The sequence below is a fragment of the Oreochromis niloticus genome, linkage group LG3 (genome assembly GCF_001858045.2).
Source record: "Oreochromis niloticus isolate F11D_XX linkage group LG3, O_niloticus_UMD_NMBU, whole genome shotgun sequence".
NCBI lineage: Eukaryota > Metazoa > Chordata > Actinopteri > Cichliformes > Cichlidae > Oreochromis > Oreochromis niloticus.
In genome coordinates, this window is record NC_031967.2 from 76,147,236 (window position 1) to 76,171,777 (window position 24,542).

General features: G+C 44.5%; 2 protein-coding genes across 2 annotated transcripts; both read right to left on the reverse strand.

The window, feature by feature from the left end:
- Positions 1-644: 644 nt before the first annotated feature.
- Positions 645-12,089, reverse strand: LOC109199872 (nuclear factor 7, ovary-like). Its single transcript, XM_019355217.2, has 3 exons — positions 11,917-12,089; positions 10,437-11,815; positions 645-978 (listed from the first exon to the last, which is right to left on the reverse strand). The coding sequence occupies exons 2-3, from the start codon at positions 11,796-11,798 to the stop codon at positions 955-957; spliced, it is 1,386 nt and encodes a 461-aa protein (XP_019210762.1). The 5' UTR covers positions 11,799-11,815; positions 11,917-12,089; the 3' UTR covers positions 645-954.
- LOC109199879 (nuclear factor 7, ovary-like) lies at positions 985-2,618 on the reverse strand (the record flags this gene model as incomplete). The annotated part of the gene is made up of 2 exons (XM_025906040.1): positions 2,456-2,618; positions 985-2,342 (listed from the first exon to the last, which is right to left on the reverse strand). A coding segment is annotated over exon 2 (1,353 nt), but the record flags the coding sequence as incomplete, so codon positions are not given.
- Positions 12,090-24,542: the final 12,453 nt, after the last annotated feature.

A 24,542-nucleotide genomic window follows, 5' to 3' on the forward strand; every position in this document is an offset into this window, starting at 1 on the left:
TAAGAGAGACATGGACACAAAAAAACACACCCTGCGTAGCCTTGATTATCAAATGTTATCCTTCAGTTGATTCTAAGGCCCAGTTCAGGACATCCTGTTTGGACTCTGTGACCCAGGGACTTATAAAAAGCCATCACAGGTGTATGTGTAAGCATGCTGCGAAACCCTCTGCACTCTGTGTACCTGCAATATTTCAAATCCAGACAATAACACTGAATGAAGCTCTTGACTCTCAAAACACAGAGCGCCAACCCATTTAGGAGCACATTTGCATCGGGGATATATTAAAACAATAAAACAACTTTATTTATTTTATGAGCAATTTATACTTTTTCAAACCCAACACTGAATGAAATGTTCTACTTTGATACAAAATAAAGCTCAAATATTTTTCTATACACTAGTTTATCTCAAGATTTTGAATCCCCCTGAAGATACTGACAGTGAAGCACGTACATAATACTCCAGCCTTTTAACTCTGATCTTATTTAGTACTATTAATACACTTAATAATGTATTACAATTAATAAAACAGAATTCAAATATCAGAAAAATTTCATATATGTTGTTAAACACGAATCATTGTTTCAACAGTATATTTATTGTTGTCATAAACAGACAAGAAGACAACAACAAACTGCTCCTCCCATTCAACACATGTCAGTCCATATCCCAGCAAACTAAATCATCTCCATTTACACACATCAAATAGAAACATGAATCACTTGTAATGATTAGAAACTTGATAGAATTTCAAATCTAGTTTGGGGAGTCATTCAGTGAGAAACAGTGAAATGATTTTCCATGTGAAAAGGTGGACAGCAGAAACAGAAAGAAACAGTGAGAACTAAAAGAGAAACAAAGAGCTTTGGAACAACGAGGCAGCAGGAGGACAGCTGCAGTTTAACAGCTTCAATTCACTGACAGGAAACAACATTAGAAATATCATCATCCTCAACTCATCTGCTCCACTGACACCTTCAACGGCAACACCTTCACTTTATCATCAGTGCAAATATATGGAAACATCCTGTGAGTGAAAGTGTGTGTGAAGGTGTGTATGTGTGTGTTAGTATCAGGATCAGAGAACGACAGCTTTCCTCTGTTCCAGTCCAGATTCACTCTGATCCTCTGGAGCTTCTTCTGTACTGAGAGAGCAGTTTCAGTTAATGGTGAGAGTGCTGAATATTTATCTTTATACAACCCTATCCCCCAAAATCCAGTCCATATATCTCCCTTTCTCTGCACAGACTCTGCTAAAACACCTAGTAACCACCGTGTACTGTCTTTAACATCGACATCCCAGCTGTGAGTCCCTGAGTTAAAGCACTCAGAGCCCAGGACAGCATAGGAACACTCAAACCTCTCCGGATTATCAGGAAGCTGCTGCTTCTCTCCTCCATATCTCACACTGGTCAGATCTTCAGACAGGATGAGTTTTGGATGAGCAGTGTTTGGGTCCAGAATGAGAGGAGTGTAGGAGACCATGTCCTTCATGTTGTTCCAGATGTTGAAGGTCAGGTTGCCCAGGTGTTTGGCCTGGTCTATCAGAGCTCCTGAGGGCAGCTGTGAATCATCCAGCAGGGGGCAGCGCTGGACTCTTTCCACTGCTGCCTTGTAGTTGTGCAGGAATGAGACGTCTTCAGCTCTCAGCTCCTCCTCTGTGGCTCTGACTGTGTCTGAAAGAGCTGCTATCTCTCTGCTCAGAGCCTCCATCTTCTCCTTCATCATCCCACTCTTCTGCTCCTCTTCCTCCCTCAGTGCAGCCAGCCTGGCCTCCTCTTCCTCTGCTAGAAACTGGTGAAGCTTCTTAAACTGCTCCTTAATCTGCCTCTCTGTGTGTCGGGCCTGGACCTTAATGTGTTCTGCTGTTTGATCAAACTTCACTTGAACTCTTTTGGAAAAATTTAACTTCTTCTTTAAGTCCATGACAGTTTCCTGAAGTTCCTTCTTGTGTTGTCGTGCAGCTTCATCGATGGGTCTGAATCTGTGATTGGTGTGTTTTTCTGAGTCTCTGCAGACGAGACACACTGGCTGCTGATGGTCCAGACAGAAGAGTTTGAGTTTCTCAGAGTGCAGACTGCAGAGAGCCTCTGAAGCTCTCTGATCTCTCTCCTGTAAGAACGACTCACACAGGTTCTTTAAAGCCAGATTTAAAGGTGGATCATCCTTTGAAGATCTTCTCTTACAAACTGGACACTCGTGTGTTGTTCTCTCTCTCCACCATCTCTTCAGACAGTCTTTACAGAAGCTGTGGCTACATGACAGAAGAACAGGATCTCTGAAGACCTCCTGACAGACCGGACAGCAGAGATCCTCCTCTGATCTGGAAGCCATTGAGTCTGTGAGTGAAGCTGAAAACAGCAGACAGGAAGTACAGTCAGTCCTGGCTCCCCTCCCTCCTCTACGACCTTCACTGAAACTTCCTTTGAGTCGTGTTTTTGCTCAAACTCACATTCAGTGTGTGGAGCGTCAGCAGCTTGAAGCAGCAGTGTTGGAGTTTTCCACTTTTCTCTCCTGTAGCTGGACTCACTCAGAGGAAGCTGCTAGTTTGGTCTGAACTCAGTCTGATCGTCTGTGCGTCTCTCTTTACAGCGGAAGAAGAACATCCTGTTTCCTGGTTTGTTGCATTTGAGTGATCGGGGGGGGAGCCTCATTCAACTTCCTCTTATAAATGTGTGAGTGTGAAAGCAGAGCACAGACCTTTATTGCAGGTCAGAAACCTTTTCTGAACCTCAGGAATTAATGTGTGACTCAGTCGTGCAGCTGTTTGTCAGCTTTTATTGCAGACTTTGTTTTGGTTCCCCAGCAGTGGGAGTGTAATGCAGTCACACTAACACAGGTTGTGTCAATGTTTGTTCATTTTGTAAACGTATGTTTTTGGCTTCTCTCACTCCAGGTCTCAAGGGCCGGTATACTCCAGGTTTTAGAGCTCACCTTCGGTCCACACACTTGAATCAAATGTTTAGTTCATTACCAGACCTCTGGAGAACTTCAAGACATGTTGAGGGGGTAATTTAGCCATTTAAATCAACTGTGTTAGATGAAGAACACATGTAAAACCTCTAAGACATCAGCCCTTGAGGCCTGGAGTTGCCCACCCCTGAGTTACTGTAACAGCAGCTACTTTCAGACCATCAGACCAACACCAACATCAAACTCTGTCTGACACAAACAACAGCTCTAGATGGAATTTACCCTTTAAGTCCTCCTCTTTATTCTCTGAAGCACAGTTTAATTAATTTGAGTTTGTAAGAAATGTTGTTTAAAACTTTCCACCGGAATTTTTCCAGGTCAGTGTTTGATGGTCAGGTTGAAAGTGTTTAATTAATTTATGTGGAATGACCTGTACTTAGAAAGTGATGTGAGTGGCTCGTGAAGACAGAAACATGACTGCAGATGGATGCAGTATGATGGTGCCTGTTTTTGGCTTTTCCACTGCTGGATGCAGTTTGTCCCGCTCTACTGTCATATTGTTTTTTTCTGCTCTGCTGTTCTCGCTTTGCTTCAGTGATGTACTGGCAGCCTTGATATATGATCGTCGGACTCTGTTATCCATCCGATCTTCAATGATGGCTCTTGATGGCTCATCCTTCTGTTCTGGAATTTTCCAATCCCCGCTAGTGACTGGATTCTCGTCCGGCATCCTCAGCCTTTCCTTCAGACCACAGAGAAAGGCTGGAAAGCGATGTCGAGTGTCGAATGTGTGAGTGTGTTTTATTACCTGTGCTCAGCAAAGTTCCATGGAGTAGAATATGCTTTCTACGTCCCTGCTTGGATACTCTAGGCCCGGCTCTCCAAAACCATGCTACCTCAGGAGTGTTTATCCTGACTCTCCGGCTAACTATCTTTTCATCCCCTCGGTGAGTGGAATCTACGAGCATGGAGGCTCAAACCCTGAGTATTTACATCGTCTAACTCGAGTCTCTGCTTATAATGAGGCTGCTACCCCGCTGAACATGGCACTTCTTAATGCTCGATATATGACTAATAAATCGTTTCTACTAAACGATTTCATAGTTTCTAAAAAACTGGATTTTTTATTTTTGACTGACACCTGCCAGCAGGATTTGAACTATTCGTCCCTCATTGAACTGTGCCCAAATGGCTTTTCCTTTATTAGCCAACCTCAGGGATCTGGTTGTGGAGGAGGTCTCGCTGTGGCATGTCAGTGCCAGTTCTCTTGCCGTTCAGTGAAGGTTGGGCACTTCCTTTCGTTTGAACTACAGCTGTTCAAAGTCGGAAATAAGGACCCTTTTCTTGTGCTGTGGTATAACATCTGCCCGGGCAAAGTAGATTGTTTTTATCAGAGTTCTGCAACTTTTTATCCTGCGCTGTCCAGACTGCTTATAGTTGAGGATTTTAACATGCATGTTGATGATGACTCTGACCCTTTTGCCAGAGGTTTTATCAGTATCATTGGATTCTTTTCATTTGACCCAGCATGTGTCCGGCCACACACATAGCAAAGGACACACACTGGACCTTGTTTTTACTCTGAGTTTATATATTGATTTTATTTGTTTATTTGTTCTGAGGACACTTTAAACTCTGATCATTACTGTATTCTTTTTAACTTGTCTTTCATGAGCCTTTTTCTCCTATTCGCCGGACGATTATTTCTCGCATCATAAATTCCTTGACAGCAGAGAATTTTTTAAATTTAAATCTGTCCCCTCAAAACAATGTTGGTTTCTTAACTTATCTATTTAATAAGAATTGTCTGTCCTTTTTTTTGATGAAATCTGTCTGGCTTAAAATGAGACTAGCTTCTGTTTCTAAGTTCTCACCTTGGCTAAATGACAATATTCGCTACTTAAAATGTGATTGTCGCAAAGCTGAGCACTTGTGGAAGAAAACTAATTTATATGTTCATCTTCTTCTTTACTTAAAGGATCTTTTAGCTTCTTCTAACAATGCATTTAGACGGCTGCCTATTTTTCTCATCTGGTTGCAAACGGCCCAGAGCAGGTGACATTGAGGGAAATTTAAAACTGCTGGCTAAGGGTAAACGTAAATTCAGTAAACTCATAATTCATGTCGGCAGTAATGACACCCGATTACGCCAATTGGAGGTCTCTAAAATCAATATTGAATCGGTGTGTAACTTTGCCAAAACAATGTCAGACGATGTAGTTTTCTCTGGTCCCCTCCCCAATCAGACCAGGAGTGACATGTTTAGCCGCATGTTCTCCTTAAATTGCTGGCTGTCTGAGTGGTGTCCCAGAAATGATGTGGGCTTCATAGATAATTGGCAAACGTTTGGGAGGAAACCTGGTCTTGTTAAGAGAGACGGCATCCATCCCACTTTGGATGGAGCAGCTCTCATTTCTAGAAATATCAACAGATTTATTAAACCCCCCAAAATATGACTATCCAGAGTTGGGACCAGGAAGCAGAGTTCCAGTCTTACATGCCTCTCTGCAGCTTCTCTCCTCCTGCTACTCCCCCCCCAAAAAACCCATCTCCATTGAGACTGTGTCAGCTCCCAAACAGACAAAAAACAAACTAAAAACCAGCAACAAACAACTTAAACATAAAAAATCACAAAGAAAGAACAATACAGTATCCACATCTGAACCAAAGAGTAAAACAGTGAAATGTGGATTATTAAATATTAGGTCTCTCTCCTCCAAGTCTCTGTCAGTACATGACTTAATAATTGATCAACAAATGGATTTACTCTGCCTTACAGAAACCTGGTTGCAGCCGGATGATTATGTTAGTTTAAATGAATCAACACCCCCGAGTCATTCTAACTACCAGAAACCTCGAAGCACAGGCCGAGGGGGCGGTGTGGCAGCAATTTTTCATTAATTAATTAACAAAAGACCAAGACAGACTTTTAATTCATTTGAAAGCCTGATGCTTAGCCTCGTCCACCCCAGCTGTAAAACTCAGAAACCAGTCTTACTTGTTATCATCTATTGTCCACCTGGGCCTTACACAGAGTTTCTCTCTGATTTCTCAGACTTTTTATCTGATTTAGTTCTCAGCTCAGATAAAATAATTATTGTGGGTGATTTTAACATCCATGTAGATGCTAAAAATGACAGCCTCAACATGGCATTTAATCTGTTATTAGACTCAATTGGCTTCTCTCAAAATGTAAAAGAACCCACCCACCACTTTAATCACACTCTAGATCTTGTTTTAACATATGGCATAGAAACTGAACATTTAACAGTGTTTCCTGAAAACCCTCTGCTGTCTGATCATTTCCTGATAACATTCACATTTACAATAATTGATTACACAGCAGTGGAGAGTAGACTTTATCAAAGTAGATGTCTTTCTGAAAGTGCTGTAACTAAGTTTAAGAATATAATCCACCCACTGTTATCATCTTCAATGCCCTGTACCAACATAGAGCAGAGCAGCTATCTGAACGCTACTCCAACAGAGGTCGATTATCTTGTTAATAATTTTACCTCCTCACTACGTACGACTCTGGATACTGTAGCTCCTGTGAAAACTAAGGCCTCAAATCAGAAGTACCTGACTCCGTGGTATAATTCTCAAACACGTAGCCTAAAGCAGATAACTCGTAAGCTGGAGAGGAAATGGCGTGTCACAAACTTAGAGGATCATCATTTAGCCTGGAGAAATAGTTTGCTGCTTTATAAGAAAGCCCTCCGCAAAGCCAGAACATCTTACTATTCGTCACTGATTGAAGAAAATAAGAACAACCCCAGGTTTCTCTTCAGCACTGTAGCCAGGCTGACAAAAGTCAGAGCTCTACTGAGCCAACAATCCCTTTAACGTTAACTAGTAATGACTTCATGAACTTCTTCACAAATAAAATACTGCTACTTTTAGTACCATTGATGTTAACTTAGACTCCTTTTCTCCAATTGATCTTTCTGAGTTAACTTCAATAATTACTTCCTCCAAACCATCAACGTGTCTTTTAGACCCCATTCCTACAAAACTGATAAAAGAAGTCCTGCCATTAATTAATTCTTCGATCTTAAATATGATCAACTTATCTCTAATAATCGGCTATGTACCACAGGCCTTCAAGCTGGCTGTAGTTAAACCTTTACTCAAAAAGCATCTCTAGACCCAGCTGTCTTAGCTAATTATAGGCCAATCTCCAACCTTCCTTTCATATCAAAAATCCTTGAAAGAGTAGTTGTCAAACAGCTAACAGATCATCTGCAGAGGAATGGCTTATTTGAAGAGTTTCAGTCAGGTTTCAGAGCTCATCACAGCACAGAAACAGCTTTAGTGAAGGTTACAAATGATCTTCTTATGGCCTCTGACAGTGGACTCATCTCTGTGCTTGTCCTGCTAGACCTTAGTGCACTGTTCGATACTGTTGACCATAATATCCTATTAGAGCGATTAGAACATGCTGTAGGTATTACAGGTACTGTGCTGCAGTGGTTTGTATCATATCTATCTAATAGACTCCAATTTGTACATGTAAATGGAGAGTCCTCTTCACACACTAAGGTCAATTATGATGTTCCACAGGGTTCAGTGCTAGGACCAATTCTGTTTACATTACAGCTTCCCCTAGGCAGCATCATTAGAAGACATCCATCCATCCATTCGCTTCCACTTATCCTTTTCAGGGTTGCGGGGGGCGCTGGAGCCTATCCCAGCTGTCATAGGGCGAGAGGCGTCATTAGAAGACATAGCATACATTTTCACTGCTATGCAGATGACACACAGCTCTATCTATCCATGAAGCCAGGTAACACACACCAATTAGTTAAACTGCAGGAATGTCTTAAAGACATAAAGACCTGGATGGCCGCTAACTTTCTGCTTCTTAGTTCAGATAAAACTGAGGTTATTGTACTCGGCCCTGAAAATCTTAGAAATATGGTATCTAAGCAGATTCTTACTCTGGATGGCATTACCTTGGCCTCCAGTAACACTGTGAGAAACCTTGGAGTCATTTTTGACCAGGATATGTCCTTCAATGCACATATTAAACAAATATGTAAGACTGCTTTCTTCCATTTGCGCAACATCTCTAAAGTTAGAAATATCCTGTCTCAGAGTGACGCTGAAAAACTAGTTCATGCATTTATTACTTCTAGGCTGGACTACTGCAATTCACTATTATCAGGATGTCCTAAAAAGTCGCTGAAAAGTCTTCAGCTAATCCAAAATGCTGCAGCAAGAGTCCTGACAGGGACTAGAAAGAGAGAGCATATTTCTCCTGTTTTGGCTTCCCTTCATTGGCTTCCTGTTAAATCCAGAATTGAATTCAAAATCCTGCTCCTCACATACAAGGTCTAAAATAATCGAGCCCCATCTTATCTTAATGACTGTTGTGGAAAATTTAACAATAACCTGCAACACACCCAGTGAGCTTGATTTGAAGTGGGTTTAATAAACACATTGCAATGTGGAGAGAGCATCCCGGTGAAACACCAGGACCATCTTTGAATTGTGGCCACCGTCCTTACATCTTATATACAGACACACAAACAAAGAACATTCCACAAACTCTTACATGTTGGCCCCTCTCACGGGGGGGCTATACCTTCTCCCTCACAGAGAGAATTATGACCTTGTTTTCTGCTTGGCTGTCACCTAAGGATTTACATCCCTGATAAGCAGAAGGAGGCCCACTATCTGTTTAACGTCTCCCATTACAATGGCCTCACTGTGTTAACTTTCCACATGCATGTAAACTAGTGACAGGGGTGCTCTTACTATGGTAAAGTGAGAAAGTGATATTACTATAACTAATGTGATATGATTAAATATGTCATTAATACATGAAAAAGAAATCTGCCACCACATGTCCTTGTAGTACCATATCACCCTGTTAGAGCACTTCGCTCTCGCTCTGCAGGCTTACTTGTTGTTCCTAGAGTATTTAAAAGTAGAATGGGAGGGAGAGCCTTCAGTTTTCAGGCCCCTCTTCTGTGGAACCAGCTTCCAGTTTGGATTCGGGAGACAGACACTATCTCTACTTTCAAGATTAGGCTTAAAACTTTCCTTTTTGCTAAAGCATATAGTTAGGGCTGGACCAGGTGACCCTGAATCCTCCCTTAGTTATGCTGCAATAGACGTAGGCTGCCGGGGATTCCCATGATGCATTGAGTTTTTCCTTTCCAGTCACCTTTCTCACTCACTATGTGTTAATAGACCTCTCTGCATTGAATCATATCTGTTATTAATCTCTGTCTCTGTCTTCCACAGCATGTCTTTATCCTGTTTTCCTTCTCTCACCCCAACCGGTCGCAGCAGATGGCCCCGCCCCTCCCTGAGCCTGGTTCTGCCAGAGGTTTCTTCCTGTTGTGTGTGCTTGCTCATAGGGGGTCATATGATTGTTGGGTTTTTCTCTGTATCTACTGTACAATATGAAGCACCTTGAGGCAACTTTTGTTGTGATTTGGCGCTATATAAATAAAATTGAATTGAATTGAAATACTTTGATTTGTTCTTCATTCAATTATTTGGAAGGGATATTTGGAAGTGGCAGAATCTTTTGTTTTTCACAAATATTTATGTCCTCGTTAAGAAATTAAATAAAATAAAGACGTCAATCTTGTTGTGTTTTTGTCTGATTGTTGAGTATGAGACTGTCAGCAGGTTGAAAAGAAGTAAAAATGAAAAAGGAGCAAAGTGCTCTAAAAACAGCGCTTTGCCCCTTTAAATCCCTTCCCCTCCTTTATTTGTCCTGACAGCGAGCGCTTTGAATCCACACACACTTTCAGTTCTTCTTCTGCTGTAAAAGAAGGAACAGCAAGCTGAATAAACGAGCTCCATCAAACTTCCTGCTGATGTTTCCATGTTAAGCAGTTGGAGACATTCCTCTGGCTGGACGACACGCTCCGCTTTGACACAAAATGAAGCTCAGATATTTTTCTCTACACTAGTTTTTCTTGTGACTTTGAATCCCCCTGAAGATACTGACAGTGAAGCACGTACATAATACTCCAGCCTTTCAACTCTGATCTTATTTAGTTCTATTAATACACTAAAATCTCATTTGTGTCATGAAGAAAGTCTTTAATCAAACAGAATTCAAATATCAGAAACATTTCATATATGGAGTTAAACATGAATCATTGTTTCAACAATATATTTATTGTTGTCATAAACAGACAAGAAGACAACAACAAACTGCTCCTCCCATTCAACACATGTCAGTCCATATCCCAGCAAACTAAATCATCTCCATTTACACACATCAAATAGAAACATGAATCACTTGTAATGATTAGAAACTTGATAGAATTTCAAATCTAGTTTGAGGAGTCATTCAGTGAGAAACAGTGAAATGATTTTCCATGTGAAAAGGTGGACAGCAGAAACAGAAAGAAACAGTGAGAACTAAAAGAGAAACAAAGAGCTTTGGAACAACGAGGCAGCAGGAGGACAGCTGCAGTTTAACAGCTTCAATTCACTGACAGGAAACAACATTAGAAATATCATCATCCTCAACTCATCTGCTCCACTGACACTGACACCTTCAACGGCAACACCTTCACTTTACCATCAGGCCAAATATATGGAAACATCCTGTGAGTGAAAGTGTGTGTGAAGGTGTGTATGTGTGTGTTAGTATCAGGATCAGAGAACGACAGCTTTCCTCTGTTCCAGTCCAGATTCACTCTGATCCTCTGGAGCTTCTTCTGGACTGAGAGAGCAGTTTCAGTTAATGGTGAGAGTGCTGAATATTTATCTTTATAAAACCCTATTCCCCAAAATCCAGTCCATATGCGTCCCTTCCTCTCCACAGACTCTGCTAACACACCCAGTAACCACCGTGTATTTTCTCCAACATCAACATCCCAGCTGTGGGTCCCTGAGTTAAAGCCCTCAGAGCCCAGGACAGAGTAGGAATCATCAAACCTCTCCGGATTATCAGGAAGCTGCTGCCTCTCTCCTCGTCTCACACTGGTCAGATCTTCAGACAGGATGAGTTTTGGATGAGCAGTGTTTGGGTCCAGAATGAGAGGAGTGTAGGAGACCATGTCCTTCATGTTGTTCCAGATGTTGAAGGTCAGGTTGCCCAGGTGTTTGGCCTGGTCTATCAGAGCTCCTGAGGGCAGCTGTGGATCATCCAGCAGGGGGCAGCGCTGGACTCTTTCCACTGCAGCCTTGTAGTTGTGCAGGAATGAGACGTCTTCAGCTCTCAGCTCCTCCTCTGTGGCTCTGACTGTGTCTGAAAGAGCTGCTATCTCTCTGCTCAGAGCCTCCATCTTCTCCTTCATCATCCCACTCTTCTGTTCCTCTTCCTCCCTCAGTGCAGCCAGCCTGGCCTCCTCTTCCTCTGCTAGAAACTGCTGAAGCTTCTTAAACTGCTCCTTAATCTGCCTCTCTGTGTGTCGGGCCTGGACCTTAATGTGTTCTGCTGTTTGATCAAACTTCACTTGAACTTCTTCACAAACCTTCAACTTCATCTTTAAGGGCTCCAGAGTTTCCTGAAGTTTCTTCTTGTGTTGTTGTGCAGCTTCATCAATGGGTCTGAATCTGTGCTTGTTGTGTTTTTCTGAGTCTCTGCAGATGTGACACACTGGCTGCTGATGGTCCAGACAGAAGAGTTTGAGTTTCTCAGAGTGCAGACTGCAGAGAGCCTCTGAAGCTCTCTGATCTCTCTCCTGTAAGAACGACTCACACAGGTTCTTTAAAGCCAGACTTAAAGGTGGATCATCCTTTGAAGATCTTCTCTTACAAACTGGACACTCGTGTGTTGGTCTCTCTCTCCACCATCTCTTCAGACAGTCTTTACAGAAGCTGTGGCTACATGACAGAAGAACAGGATCTCTGAAGACCTCCTGACAGACTGGACAGCAGAGATCCTCCTCTGATCTGGAAGCCATTGAGTCTGTGAGTGAAGCTGAAAACAGCAGACAGGACGTACAGTCAGTCCTGGCTCCCCTCCCTCCTCTACCACCTTCACTGAAACTTCCTTTGAGTCGTGTTTTTGCTCAAACTCACCTTCAGTGTGTGGAGCGTCAGCAGCTTGAAGCAGCAGTGTTGGAGTTTTCCATTTTTCTCTCCTGTAGCTGGACTCACTCAGAGGAAGCTGCTAGTTTGGTCTGAACTCAGTCTGATCGTCTGAGCATCTCTCTTTACTGAGGAAGAAGAACATCCTGTTTCCTGGTTTGTTGCGTTTGAGTGGGGGCGGGGCCTTCATTCAACTTCCTCTTATACATGTGTGAGTGTGAAAGCATAGCGCAGATGCTTATTTCTGGTCAAAAAAGCTTTTTTGATGCTCTCAAGTGTGACTTAGTGTTGTAGCTGTTTGTCAGCTTTCATTTCAGACTTTGTTCTTGTTATTTGTCAGGTTCCCTAGCAGTGGGAGTGCAATACAGTCACACAAATACAGGTGGTGTTAAGGTGGATTTACTTTGTTACAGACCTATAAAAGTGAAATAGATTGTAAGCGTGTGTTTTTTGGCTCCTTTCACTGAACAACCCTGAGTTACTGCAGGGGTGGGCACCTGCAGGCCTCATGGTTTGTTTTGCCGCAGGTGTTAGATCTCACCCTGGGTCAACACACGTGAATCATATTATTAGTTCATTACCAGACCTCCGGAGAATTTGAACTGGAAATGTCTTTATTCTTTGTGTTCTTAGTGTGATATTTTAATCATATCACACTAGTAATAGCAATATCACATTGTCACATTAATTGTATGCATATACACCACAAATAGGCCTCATGCTCATACACTGACACAGTGAGGCCATTGGCTTCCTGTGCAGTATGTTTTGTTCTCCCTAATCAGAGAAATGAGGCCATGATTCTACACAAACAGCATTTCTTATAAATCAGCAGTATAATACATAATAAAACAGTGTAATATTCCATTCCTGTTTTTTTCAGAATAAATGATCAATTAATTTTTACATGTACATGGGGATTTTCATAGCTCAGCATCCAACATCAAAATCCACTCTGGCAGTTCCAGCGGCACATTGATACACAAAACCCCTGCCAACAAAAAAGAAAAATCTCTCTGTGTATTCAGGAGGTGGAAATATGCCAGTTTACCCCAGACTCTCCAGAAGTGTGTGATATCCTGGAGCACTTGTGGTCAACCAGTAAATATGATATGGGGAAACATGAACGGAGGTAGTGACTCTGAAGTCTGATTTCAGACCAAGTAAGCATCAGTAAGGAATTAAAGCAAGAAGCAGTGACTGCTGCACTGCATGTCATGGAATCTGAGGTTCTAATCCCTACACCATACTGTTCTACCAGAAAACAAAAAACTTTTCCTGTGATTTTTGGGATTTGTTTTAGTACCAGGTTGATTCTGCCAGTTAGTTTTGGGTTGTTTTCTCTTTCTGAGAGAAAAACAGTTTTTTTATGCTTGTACATGTCCAGAACTAGGCCTATTTTTTGGAACCAAGCACGTAGAAAAAACCTGCCAGGTGTCATCACTCTGGTGGTGATATTTTGTGTGTTAAAGTAAAAATAATCAGCTCTCTTTTAAACAGGCCTGCGAGACTGGAATTAAAAGCACTATAAAATATTTCATTGAGAGCAAATACAAGGTGAGTGTGGTAGGGCGTGGTCTGTGATGCCATGCGGAAACACCTGCGCGGCATCCAAAATCATGCCCACCAAGTTAAAACACAGGGTTTGTGGGTAGTTGTGGTGTGATGCATGTGTGGCTGACAGCCAAGAGCTTTAGCTGGAATGAATAAAGATGGCCCAAAACTATGATCTCTGAGATCTGTGTCTCATTCACACAACACTGATACCGAGACCTGGGACGCAGCATGGCGAGTACACAACAGGGCCACCAAAGGGAGTGGTCCAGATTGCAGCTGTCCAGCAGGAGCAGACAGCGGAGGCGCATCGCCAGCAGGAATAGCTGCGGGACCGAAGCAGTGGACAAGCCATGTGGGGCACCTCAACAACCGGAGGTGGTCGACGAGGAGCGCGGAGTTCTGCGCCTGCTGGAGGAGAGGGAACAGCCGGGTGGACAGCTGCTCCTGCCGGGAGTGGTGGAGGAGCAGCTCCAATTGGAGGCAGCGCACAAGGCGCATGAGGAAGAGGGGCCATTGCACAAAGAGTTGCTCCAGTCGGGAGGAGCGGCTCTAGCCAGAGATGGACGAGGTGCAAGTGGGTCCGTGCCTGTTGGAGCAGGAGGAGGCACCACATGAAGGACTACTCCAGCTGGGAGCAGTGGAGGAGTCACTCCAGCCGGTGATAGAGGAGGGGCAAGAACCAAAAAGCAGTGGAGAAACACTGCTGGGCGGGGAGACTGAGGTCCCCATGCAAGGGGAGCCTGCTCGACCTGGGCCCGAGGTTGAGGCGCCAGCTGTCCCTGTGGGGGCCTGACCAGCCTTTGTTTGCCTCCACTGGAGGGTCTGAGGGGCCCATCCAGCCATCTTCTGTTTCAGCTGGGGGTTCAGGAGAACCCAGCCTGCATCGTGTCATTTTAGCTGGTGGTTCAGGAGAACCCAGCCAGCATCATGTCAAGTTAGCTGGGGGTTTAGGATAACCCAGCCAGCATCAAGCCTCGTTAGCTGGGGGTTCTGAGGAGCCCGGCCAGCATCAAGCTATGTCAGCTGGGGGTTCTGGAGAGCCCGGCCAGCATCATGCCTCCTCTGCTGGAGAGTCCAAGGCGCCCGTCCAGCATCACACCTCGTTACCCAGCCCGCACATCCTCATGTCTGCTGACGACTCTGGGGAGTCCGTTCAGCCACCACCTGCAACTTCTACAGCATCGCCTGCAGTGTCACTTCCTGTAGCTGCCATGCTGCCATCTGGTTCCGCAGCTGCCACGCTGCCGTCTGGTTCTGCCTCGTCTGGTCCTGCGGCTGCCATGCCACTGTCCAGTCCACGTTCTGCACCTCAACATCGCCGGCCATTCTCCGGGCCACTGGTTGGACATCATCACAGTCAAGGGCAGCCCACTGGACTGTACTTTGTTGAACTTGTGGTTTTCCCAGCCCTTCAGTGTACTTTTGGACCCCAGCTCCTGGGATTTTGACTTGTTGGACTCTGTTTCTGCTTTGGGTCCTGTTGTGAACTCTATAGCACGTACAAACTCCAAAACACGTAAAAACTCCATAACACGTACAAACTCCGAAGCACAAAAATTATTTGAATATATATGAGTGCTTGTGTATAAATACACAAACAATACACATATGCTTTCAATTGTGTCATTTAAGTGATCTAGGTAGCTCTTCTTTGGAAGTTCAGTTGACGCAAGAAATGTGTTTTGGAATTTGTACGTGCTTTTTGGAGTTTGTACGTGCTTTGTCTCTAGGGGCCACTGCATATATTTATATATAAACATATATAAATAAAACTACTTTTTTTTACATTATTAATTCCTTTTGTGCATAATTGCGTGGAGATCAGGGGCAGTACCCCTGGACTGGCAGACTGGGGTGGTGGTCCCCATCTTTAAGAAGGGGGACCGGAGGGTGTGTTCCAACTAATGGGGGGTCACACTCCTCAGCCTCCCTGGGAAAGTCTATGCCAGGGTGCTGGAAAGGAGAGTTCGTCCGCTAGTCGAACCTCGGATACAGGAGGAACAATGCGGTTTTTCTTCCTGGTCGCGGAACACTGGACCAGCTCTTTATCCTTTCAAGGATACTTGAGGGTGCATGGGAGTTTGCCCAACCAGTCTACATGTGTTTTGTGGACTTGGAGAAGGCATTCGACCGTGTCCCTTGGGGTGTCCTGTGGGAGGTGCTGCGGGAGTATGGGGTGTCTGGCCCATTGCTACGGGCCATTCGATCCCTATACAACCATTGCAAGAGCTTGGTTCGCATTGCCGGCAATAAGTTGGACTCGTTGCCGGTGGGTGATGGGCTCCGCCAGGGCTGCCCTTTGTCACCGATTCTGTTCATAATTTTTATAGACAGGATTTCTAGGTGCAGCCAAGTGGCGGAGGGCTTTCACTTTGGTGGCCTCAGAATCTCATCTCTGCTTTTCGTGGATGATGTGGTTCTGTTGGCTTCATCGGGTGAAGGCCTCCAGCTCACACTGGAACAGTTCGCAGCCGAGTGTGAAGCAGCGGGAATGAGGATCAGCACCTCCAAATCTGAGGCCATGGTTCTCAGCCGGAAAAGGGTGGAGTGCCCACTCCGGGTAGGGGATGAGTTCCTACCCCAAGTGGAGGAGTTCATGTATCTCGGGGTCTTGTTCGCGGGTGATGGGAGAAGGGAGCCGGAGATCAACAGACGGATTGGTGCTGCGGCTGCAGTGATGCGGACACTGCACCGGTCTGTCGTGCTGTAGAGGGAGCTGAGTGTAAAAGCGAAGCTCTCAATTTACCGGTCGATCTACGTTCCTACCCTCACCTATGGCTACGAGCTGTGGGTAGCGACCGAAAGAACGAGATCGCGGATACAAGCGGCAGAAATGAGCTTCCTCCGAAGGGTGGCTGGCCTCTCCCTTTGAGATAGGGTGAGAAGTTCGGCCATCAGAGTAGAGCCGCTGCTCCTCCACATCGAAAGGAGCCAGCTGAGGTGGTTCGGGCATCTCACAAGGATGCCTCCTGGGCGCCTCCTGGGTGAGGTGTTCCGGGCATATCCCACCAGGAGGAGGCCCCGGGGCAGACCCAGGACACGCTGGAGAGATTATATCTCTCTGCTGTCCTGGGAACGCCTTGGTGTTCCCCCGGATAAGCTGGAGGAGGTGGCTGGGGAGACGGAGGTCTGGGCTTCTCTGCTTAGGCTGCTGCCCCCGCGACCCGGCCCCGGATAAAGTGGATGAAGATGGATGGATGGATGGAACTTAGGACCCATAGAATAACAAATTAACTTAAGACACCGGAACACCGGAACTAAGAACGCTGGGTCAAATGACCCGGGATCCTGACAGTTACAATCAATTACACACAACTCAAACCTGTTAATGTGATTTAGAGAGCCTTTGCATATAGAGACAGTAATCTGTGATTAGATTGGATTATTCAGAATGCTAAAGAACAACAGGTGGGAGATTGTGTGGCTTGTGCCACCGTTTGACCCCACCTTTTCACTGAGCCAGCCCCATTGTTTCCTAATGACCCTTGAATTAGCTGCATGCTAAGTAGGGGTGAGTTTTGATGATCGATTTATCAATTAAAATCGATTCTAGCTTGGATAACATGATATCGATTCATTAAAATCCTGAATCAATTTTTAAATATAAATTTATTTTGCCCTCAGGTTAAACCTCACAAAATTTCAACAACCACCAAACAGCTAAAACGGTAAATGAGAGCAGGTACATGTAAACACAAAGCGCGGACCCGCTGAAACATGAGAATTAGTGAGCTGTTTTCCTTTTACTAACCTCTTTAACTTTGCTCTGCTTCACTGCAGCAGCATCAGGTAATGTTCATATGTTGATTAATGTTTTTTTTTTCATTTTTGATCTACTGGAGAATATTTTTTATAAAATCGCCTTCATGTTTTTCTGTGTTTTATCCTCAGTTATTTTGACACAAAGACATCTGCTGTGACGCTTACACCTTTGATAAAGTCTCGCAAGTGTCAGCTTTCTTTTTATAGATATAAAAATATGGAAATGTACTGATACGTGATCAGAATAATAATATTTCTGACTGTCTGAGGCAAAATTTCCCCAATTTAAATCAAATCGAATCATGGATCGAATAGATTCAGGACCTTGTGAGTCGGAATCGAATCGATTCCAGAAATCAGTGACAATACCCAGCCCTAATGCTAAGCCTCAACCAAATGGCTACACTGGTCAACTGTACCACTTAAACTAGCATATTTGCCCCTGTTTCAAATACCAATAAAGTCATGCTGTTTTCTCCTAAACCAGACAAATAAACATAATTTAACTTTACTGTAAATAGGACCAAGCTAGAGCAAAACTATGAACAAATAGACGTAGACAGAGTGGGGTTGCACCACTCTTCCAGGAAACCATAACAACAGCTGAATAGGTAGGTGGGCTAGGGCAAGACTATATTATTAGGTAACAGGTTGTTTGTAAGGATTCCCAAAGGGACCATAGGTGTATGCACCATGGTTCACCTGGGAGCTCCTCTGGTGTCACGGCGAGTGAGAGGAGCCGTGTGGAAAATAAAGGAGGATCCAAACGCAGGCACTTGTACAGGTGAGAGGGTGGTTTATTAAACACAAAAGAAATGGACAAAACAGCAAACGGAGGACTGAACTATACTGGGTTAACTAAACTACTGAGCCTGAACAAGAACACAAACCTGAACATGAATAACAGCGAGCAAAGGTGGATGACGGTAGACAGCAGGGAGACACACAGATGACGCAGGGTGGATACACAGACGGACCAGCAACTACAACCCTAACCCTAACCCGAAACAAAAAACAAGGAGCACAAGAGTCCAAAGCAGTCCAAAAACACGAAAACAGTTCAAGAACACAGGAAAACAAATCAAAACCAAAACCAAACTAGAGCTCAACAAGAGTCCATGAACAGTTCAGGGGGTCGACCCGGAGGTCGGCCATACAGGAGCCAAAACAGGTCAGGGGGCCAGCCATGCACACAGCAACGGCGGCGACGGGCAAACACTTCTGGAGGCCGACCGTGCACACGGCAGCAGCGGCGACGGGCAAACACTTCTGGAGGCCGACCGTGCACACGGCAGCAGCGGCGACGGGCAAACACTTCTGGAGGCCGACCGTGCACACGGCAACGGCGGCCCCTGCGCAGGTCCGGAGGTCGGCCGCGATGCCAGCGGTGGTGACGAACTCTGTCCGGAGGCCGTCCTCGACGGCCATGATGCCAACTTAGAGGCCTGGAAAGCGGCCGGCAGAGACGGGGCGGAACAGGACGAGCTGGGTCCCATGGCGGTGTGGCAACCGCAGGACCAGACGAGGCAGGACCAGACGTGAACGAGGCAGGACCAGACGTAGGCGGGGACCAGGCATGGATGAAGACACGGGGGCCGGCCCAGGCGTGGATGAAGACACGGCTGCTGAACCTGACGGCAGCAGGACGGCTGCGGAACCTGACGGCAGCGGGGACGGCTGCGGAACCTGACGGCAGCGGGACGGCAGCGAGACGGCTGCAGGCGATGATGCTGCAGGCAATGATGCTGCAGGCGGAGGCGGTGATGCTGCAGGCGGAGGCGGTGATGCTGCAGGCGGAGGCGGTGATGCTGCAGGAGATGATGCAGAAGTCGCGGGGGATAGTTCAGCAGGTGACGGCTGAACAGACTTCCCCGGACTGTCAGCTGACATGAGGATGTGCTGGCTGGGTCCTCCAGGGCCCCCAGCAGACGTAGCATGAGGCTGGATGGGCTCCTCGGGCCCTCCAGCAGACGTGGCTTGAGGCTGGACGGGCTCCTCGGGCCCTCCAGCAGACGTGGCTTGAGGCTGGACGGGCTCCTCGGGCCCTCCAGCAGACGTGGCTTGAGGCTGGACGGGCTCCTCGGGCCCTCCAGTGGAAACAGACACTTGAGGCTGGACGAGCGACTCGGGCCCTCCAGCTGACGTGACTTGAGGCTGGCTGGGTTCACCTGAACCCCCAGCTGACAAGACCTGGGGCTGGCTGGGTTCTCCCGACCCCCCAGCTGACATGGCTTGAGGCTGGACGGGCTCCTCGGGCCCTCCAGCTGAGACAGACACTGAAGCAGCAGGTACGCAGACCTCTGCCAGTGTGGATACTGGCTGGAACTGAGCAGCACAGTGGCTGGACTCAGGCAGCAACAGTGGGATGTAGTCCTCAGAGGGCTGAAAGTGTTCCCCAATGCACTCAGCAGAGGACGGAAGCGGACGGGTGAACTCACTTGAACTCTCAGGGGGTGCTGCGAGCCGAGACTGTTCTGGTGAGTTCTCCGGGGGAGCTGCTGGCGCTGGCGTCTTGACCTCTAGGGGTCCAGAGTTGGCTGGTGAGCGACACCCAGCCTCTGGGGAGGCCCTAGAGGGAGTAACTGTTACAGAGGTGGCCAGCTTAAGAGAACCAGCAGATGTTGTGGTGAAGTGTGTTCCCTGCTCGTAACAAGACGGTGAGGATGGTGACTGAATGAACGAGTGGGTAGGCTGCTGAACTAGTGGCAACTGAACTACAGGTAACGAAGATGATGGCAGCGGAGGTGTAACAGGTGGTGGAGTGGCTGACTGAACTGAGGGCAGCTGGGCTGCTGACTGAACTGAGGGCAGCTGGGCTGCTGACTGAACTGCTAACTGTGTTACAGACCCCACAGTGAATTGTGGTGAAGGTGTGGATGGGGGGATGTGTCTGAAGTACAAGTAATTGTGTGTAAACAATTGGAGAAAACTGTAATTGTATTCAGTACATTTTTCTGTTGTTTTGTGTTCTGTTGTGTTCTGTTGTTCTGTAGAACACGTTATGTGCAACTTTGTGTTGGTTGGGATGAACACTGTGTACATTGTTTTTGTGAGAAAAATACAGTATCATATATTTGGTACAATGTATTTGTGTGTTTTGTATACAAACAATATTGTGAAATATTTTATAGTGCACTTATGTAGGCCTATGTACTGTCTGTAGTAAGTGTAACACTGAACAAAAAAAGTCTTACAGTATGTCATTATGATGACTGGAGAAGAGGTGGTCATAGTGTTTTACATTAGGGACATCAGTGTTCAACTGTTTCTTATAAATGTCTATTCATGTGATTGTTTGTGTGTCATTTAAAAACAAAATAACATTTCGAGAAGAAATTACATTTTGAATGTAAAGTTTCATTTTGCAGGAGAATTGAAGGGTTTTGCCTGTTGTGTGTGTGTTTGTTTTTTGTTTTTTTTATTTGTGTGTAGAGTTCTGAAAATATGAGGCATGCTTTCGGAAAATGTGGGTAAACAATTGGGAAAAACTTTAAATCTCAGTAGATTAGAGTCCATTGTATCTGTACCTTTAAGGAGTGTTTAGAAGAAGCTACTTCAGTCTTGTTTAAGGCTTTACAGTTTTTTTGATGGGTTGGCACAATAGTTACATTTTTTTGTAACTATTGGCTATTTTTGCAAAACTCTACAAACAAATAAGAAAACTCTTCACCCAATCAGCAAAACATTGTAGTTTTCTTGCAAAGGCTAATAACCCTTGCTTACAGTTTTTTCTGATGGCTTGAGCACATTTTTTGTAACTATTGGCTATTTTTGCAAAACTCTACACACAAATAAGAAAACTCTTCACCCAATCAGCAAAACATTGTAGTTTTCTTGTAAAAGCGAATAACCCTTGTTTAACTCTCCACACCTTTGTAAAAATGGTATTTTCATATCCAACAGTTAACACAAGCCATCATATTACAGTTTTTTTCTGAATGCTTAAACCCTAACTGTGATTCTTATAGCACAATTTCTAAAACTATTAATAGTTATAGCAAAACCACTGACTGAGTTTGCAAAACTAAAAGCACAAACACTGCTTTGCACTCAGTTTGCCATTTTGTAACACATACTTTGCAAACCTGTAGCTACAATGCACTGCACAGCACTCTTTTTGCAGAACTGTAAACACAACTCACTGCTTTACACTCAATTTCCAAATGATCAACACACTCCTAGCAAAACTATACACATTTACGGCCATTATTTACACTATTTTGCCAACTGTCTGGCACACTGTCACATGTGGAAACTTTTTTAGATAATTAGTTCACTTTGCAATCAGCCTAAGCACTATAATACAGGTAAGCTGTGTGTGTGGAGTACAATGGAGGGAGCAGGAAGAGTGAGAAGTAGAGGAGGCCGAGGAAGAGGACGTGGAGGTGAAGAAGTAGGATGAAGAGGACGACAAGGACAAGGAGGAGCAAGAGGAGGACGAGGAGGGGGGAGAGGAAGGGTAAGAAGAGTAAGAAATAGAATTGCTGATGACATCAGAGCTACAATAGTGGACCATGTAATCAACCGTGGAATGACCCTGAGGGAAGCTGGCCAACGGGTTCAGCCTAACTCGAGCCGCTACACTGTAGCAAGCATCATAAGGACATTTTGAAATGAGAGTCCGTTAGTACAGTCACTTTGCACTAAGATTTGTAGCACTGCCATATGCCAATGTAATCTGATTACTTTTTTCAAGTAACGAGTAATGTAAGGGATTACTATTGCAAAAACGGTAATTAGATTACCGTTACTTTCCCGTAGGAACGCTGCGTTACTGCGTTACTAAAACCGTGATTTTTTGCGAGAATGTCTCATGACAGTGACGTAAGCGAGTGCGACGTTCTGACAACAGCTGTGTGCAGATCAACAATGGATAATATATCGAGTGCGGGAGAGAGTATGAGCGTGCAGCGTTTAAAGCGTGGAAGTACTGACCTTATTTTGAGTTTGATTTCATAAAAAGTGACAAAAACATTAGTGTCCATTGTGCGTGGGAAGAAAACTTCTTTTTACAGCGAAAAAAACCCCTAAACTTCCAAGCAAGCACCGAGTGCGCTACGACGTAATGTGAAACTCACAGAGAAACTCGCGGATTCTTCCACTGACCGCCGCGGCACACCTGCACCAGGGTAAACCTCCGCCTACCCCAGTCCTGCTTTACAGGTGAAAATAGAGCAACAGGACCGCTGAGTCTTTGATTTTATTTATTTTCTGCTGTGTTTTACTTTCATCTATTTGAAAGACTGAGTGTAAACACAAAAAAATATTTTATTTTATGTGCTGGAATGTGCAGAAAATAGGTTTAAATGTTAAACAAATTTCTTCCAGTCAGAGAATGTTGCATATAATTAAGTTTTTGCTTGATGCATGAAGTTAAAAGATTTAAAGTTTTAAAAAGAGACGTTTCCATTTGATTACATTTTGTATGATGGATTATGCAGAAAAAGTAGAATTGGGCTGAAAGATCTATCGCTTTATCACCTATTCAGGTTGTAAAGTGTTTTTAAAAAGTAACTAAGTAACTAAGTAATTAATTACTTTTGAAAATAAGTAAACAGTAAAGTAACGGGATTACTTTTGGGGGGAAGTAATCAGTAATTAGTAACGGATTACTTTTTTCAAGTAACTTGACCAACACTGTTCATAACACACGTGAAAAGACCCAGGAAAAGCGAGTTAACGATAAAAACGATAACAAAATAACGCTGAAAACCGATAAAAACCCTGAAAACCATACATTTTCACACCTGAGCCTCAACTCTCGCGGCCCGGTACCAAACGACTCACTGAGTCTCACTCTGAATATCACAACACAAGCAGGATTCACTGCTCTGTTAATGTTAGCTATGTTATATTGCTGCCTCTGTTCAGTGGTGTCGAGCCAAATGGACTTAAACGTGTGTTTGAACGAGCTGACGGTTCACTCGTTAAGCTGAAAGAAAGATGCTTTAATCACAGGAGTCACACACGTGTCCACTGTACCGACTGAGGGACTCACTGGTGCACATCATCTGTGAGGCTTTGCACCCCTGATGATCCACCAGGACAAACTCAGCATTGTGTGAGGAAGAGGAGGAGGAAGAGCCAGCAGCAGCTGACAGATGGAGAGAATAGACAGACTGTTCCCTGTTTGTGAAGGACTGCTAGGAAAGTTTAACATCACTAATTGTCTGTCCTGAATCAGTCTTATTAGGTAATGTTCAAATAACTTTATCATTGCAGTGTTTTCAGCGTGGGAGAAAGTACTCAGGGCCTTCAGGTTAAACACTATGAAAGGCAGTAACGAGTTTAATATTCAGAAACCTAAAGTATGTATCAGCAGCAGAATGGACCTAAAAATAAATGTCCATGTTTGTTTCAGTTATTCAATTTAATTCAATTCAACAAAACTTTATTGATCCTGAAGGTTGACCCCCAAGGAAATTGGGTTAAGGCTGCCGACCTTTGCCAGCGCCACCTTACCCTTCCGATCATACATACATTACACAGGATCACATGGGGTCGACAGGTCAGAGAGGTATAACAATGGAAAATGCACAACATGAGGAAAGACGAGGAGAAAAAAGAACTCCCCCCAGACTGAGCTCCAACAGGGAGATCAGTTTGAGAACAGAAAAAAACACCTCAGCACAAAAAGCACATGAGTCATCACATCTCACAACATAGAAGACATAAGTTTGAAGGTGTCTGGAGAAGAATGGGGGGTGAGTGTAGATCTGTGTCAGTGTACAGGGTGGGTCATACACCGTAATGGTGTATCCATATAAATGTCAATATATATGTCATATAATGTCAGTGGCTGTGACATTAAGATAAAGTTGTAAAAAATTCATGAAAGAATAAAGTTACGTTGAAACCAAGCACACCATTGTTTTTCTTGTGACATTACCAATAAGTTTGATGTGTCACATGGCCCTCTTCCTATTGAAAAAACAAAAGTTGTATCCAAGATGGCCGACTTCTAAATGGCCACCATGGTCACCACCCATCTTGAGGAGTTTGCCCCCTCACATATACTAATGTGCCACAAACAGGACTTTAATATCACCAACCATTCCCGTGTTATTACAGTGTATCCATATAAATAGCCCACCCTGTACATCCGTATGTCTGTGTGTGTGTGTTCCATGTTCAGCCAAGTGAAAGTGTCCCTTTACTCGGTTAGACAAAAGTCAAAAATCTTCGGTCGACGCGTGTGACCTTGAATGAGGAGGGAGAGAGTTACAACAAACAGCACAGTTATATGAAGCTTTGAGTATTTTGGATTAGTATTGTTCTGACTCCTTAAGAGTCACCCC

What these genes read in the sequence shown, in the direction of transcription:
- LOC109199872 (XM_019355217.2), bottom strand. Translation starts at nt 11,798, where the DNA reads ATGGCTTCCAGATCAGAGGAGGATCTCTGCTGTCCAGTCTGTCAGGAG. An exon ending in TGTTGCCGTTGAAGGTGTCA is followed by an intron (nt 979 to 10,436) that starts GTGTCAGTGGAG and finishes TTGCCGTTGAAG; the next exon opens with GTGTCAGTGGAGCAGATGAG.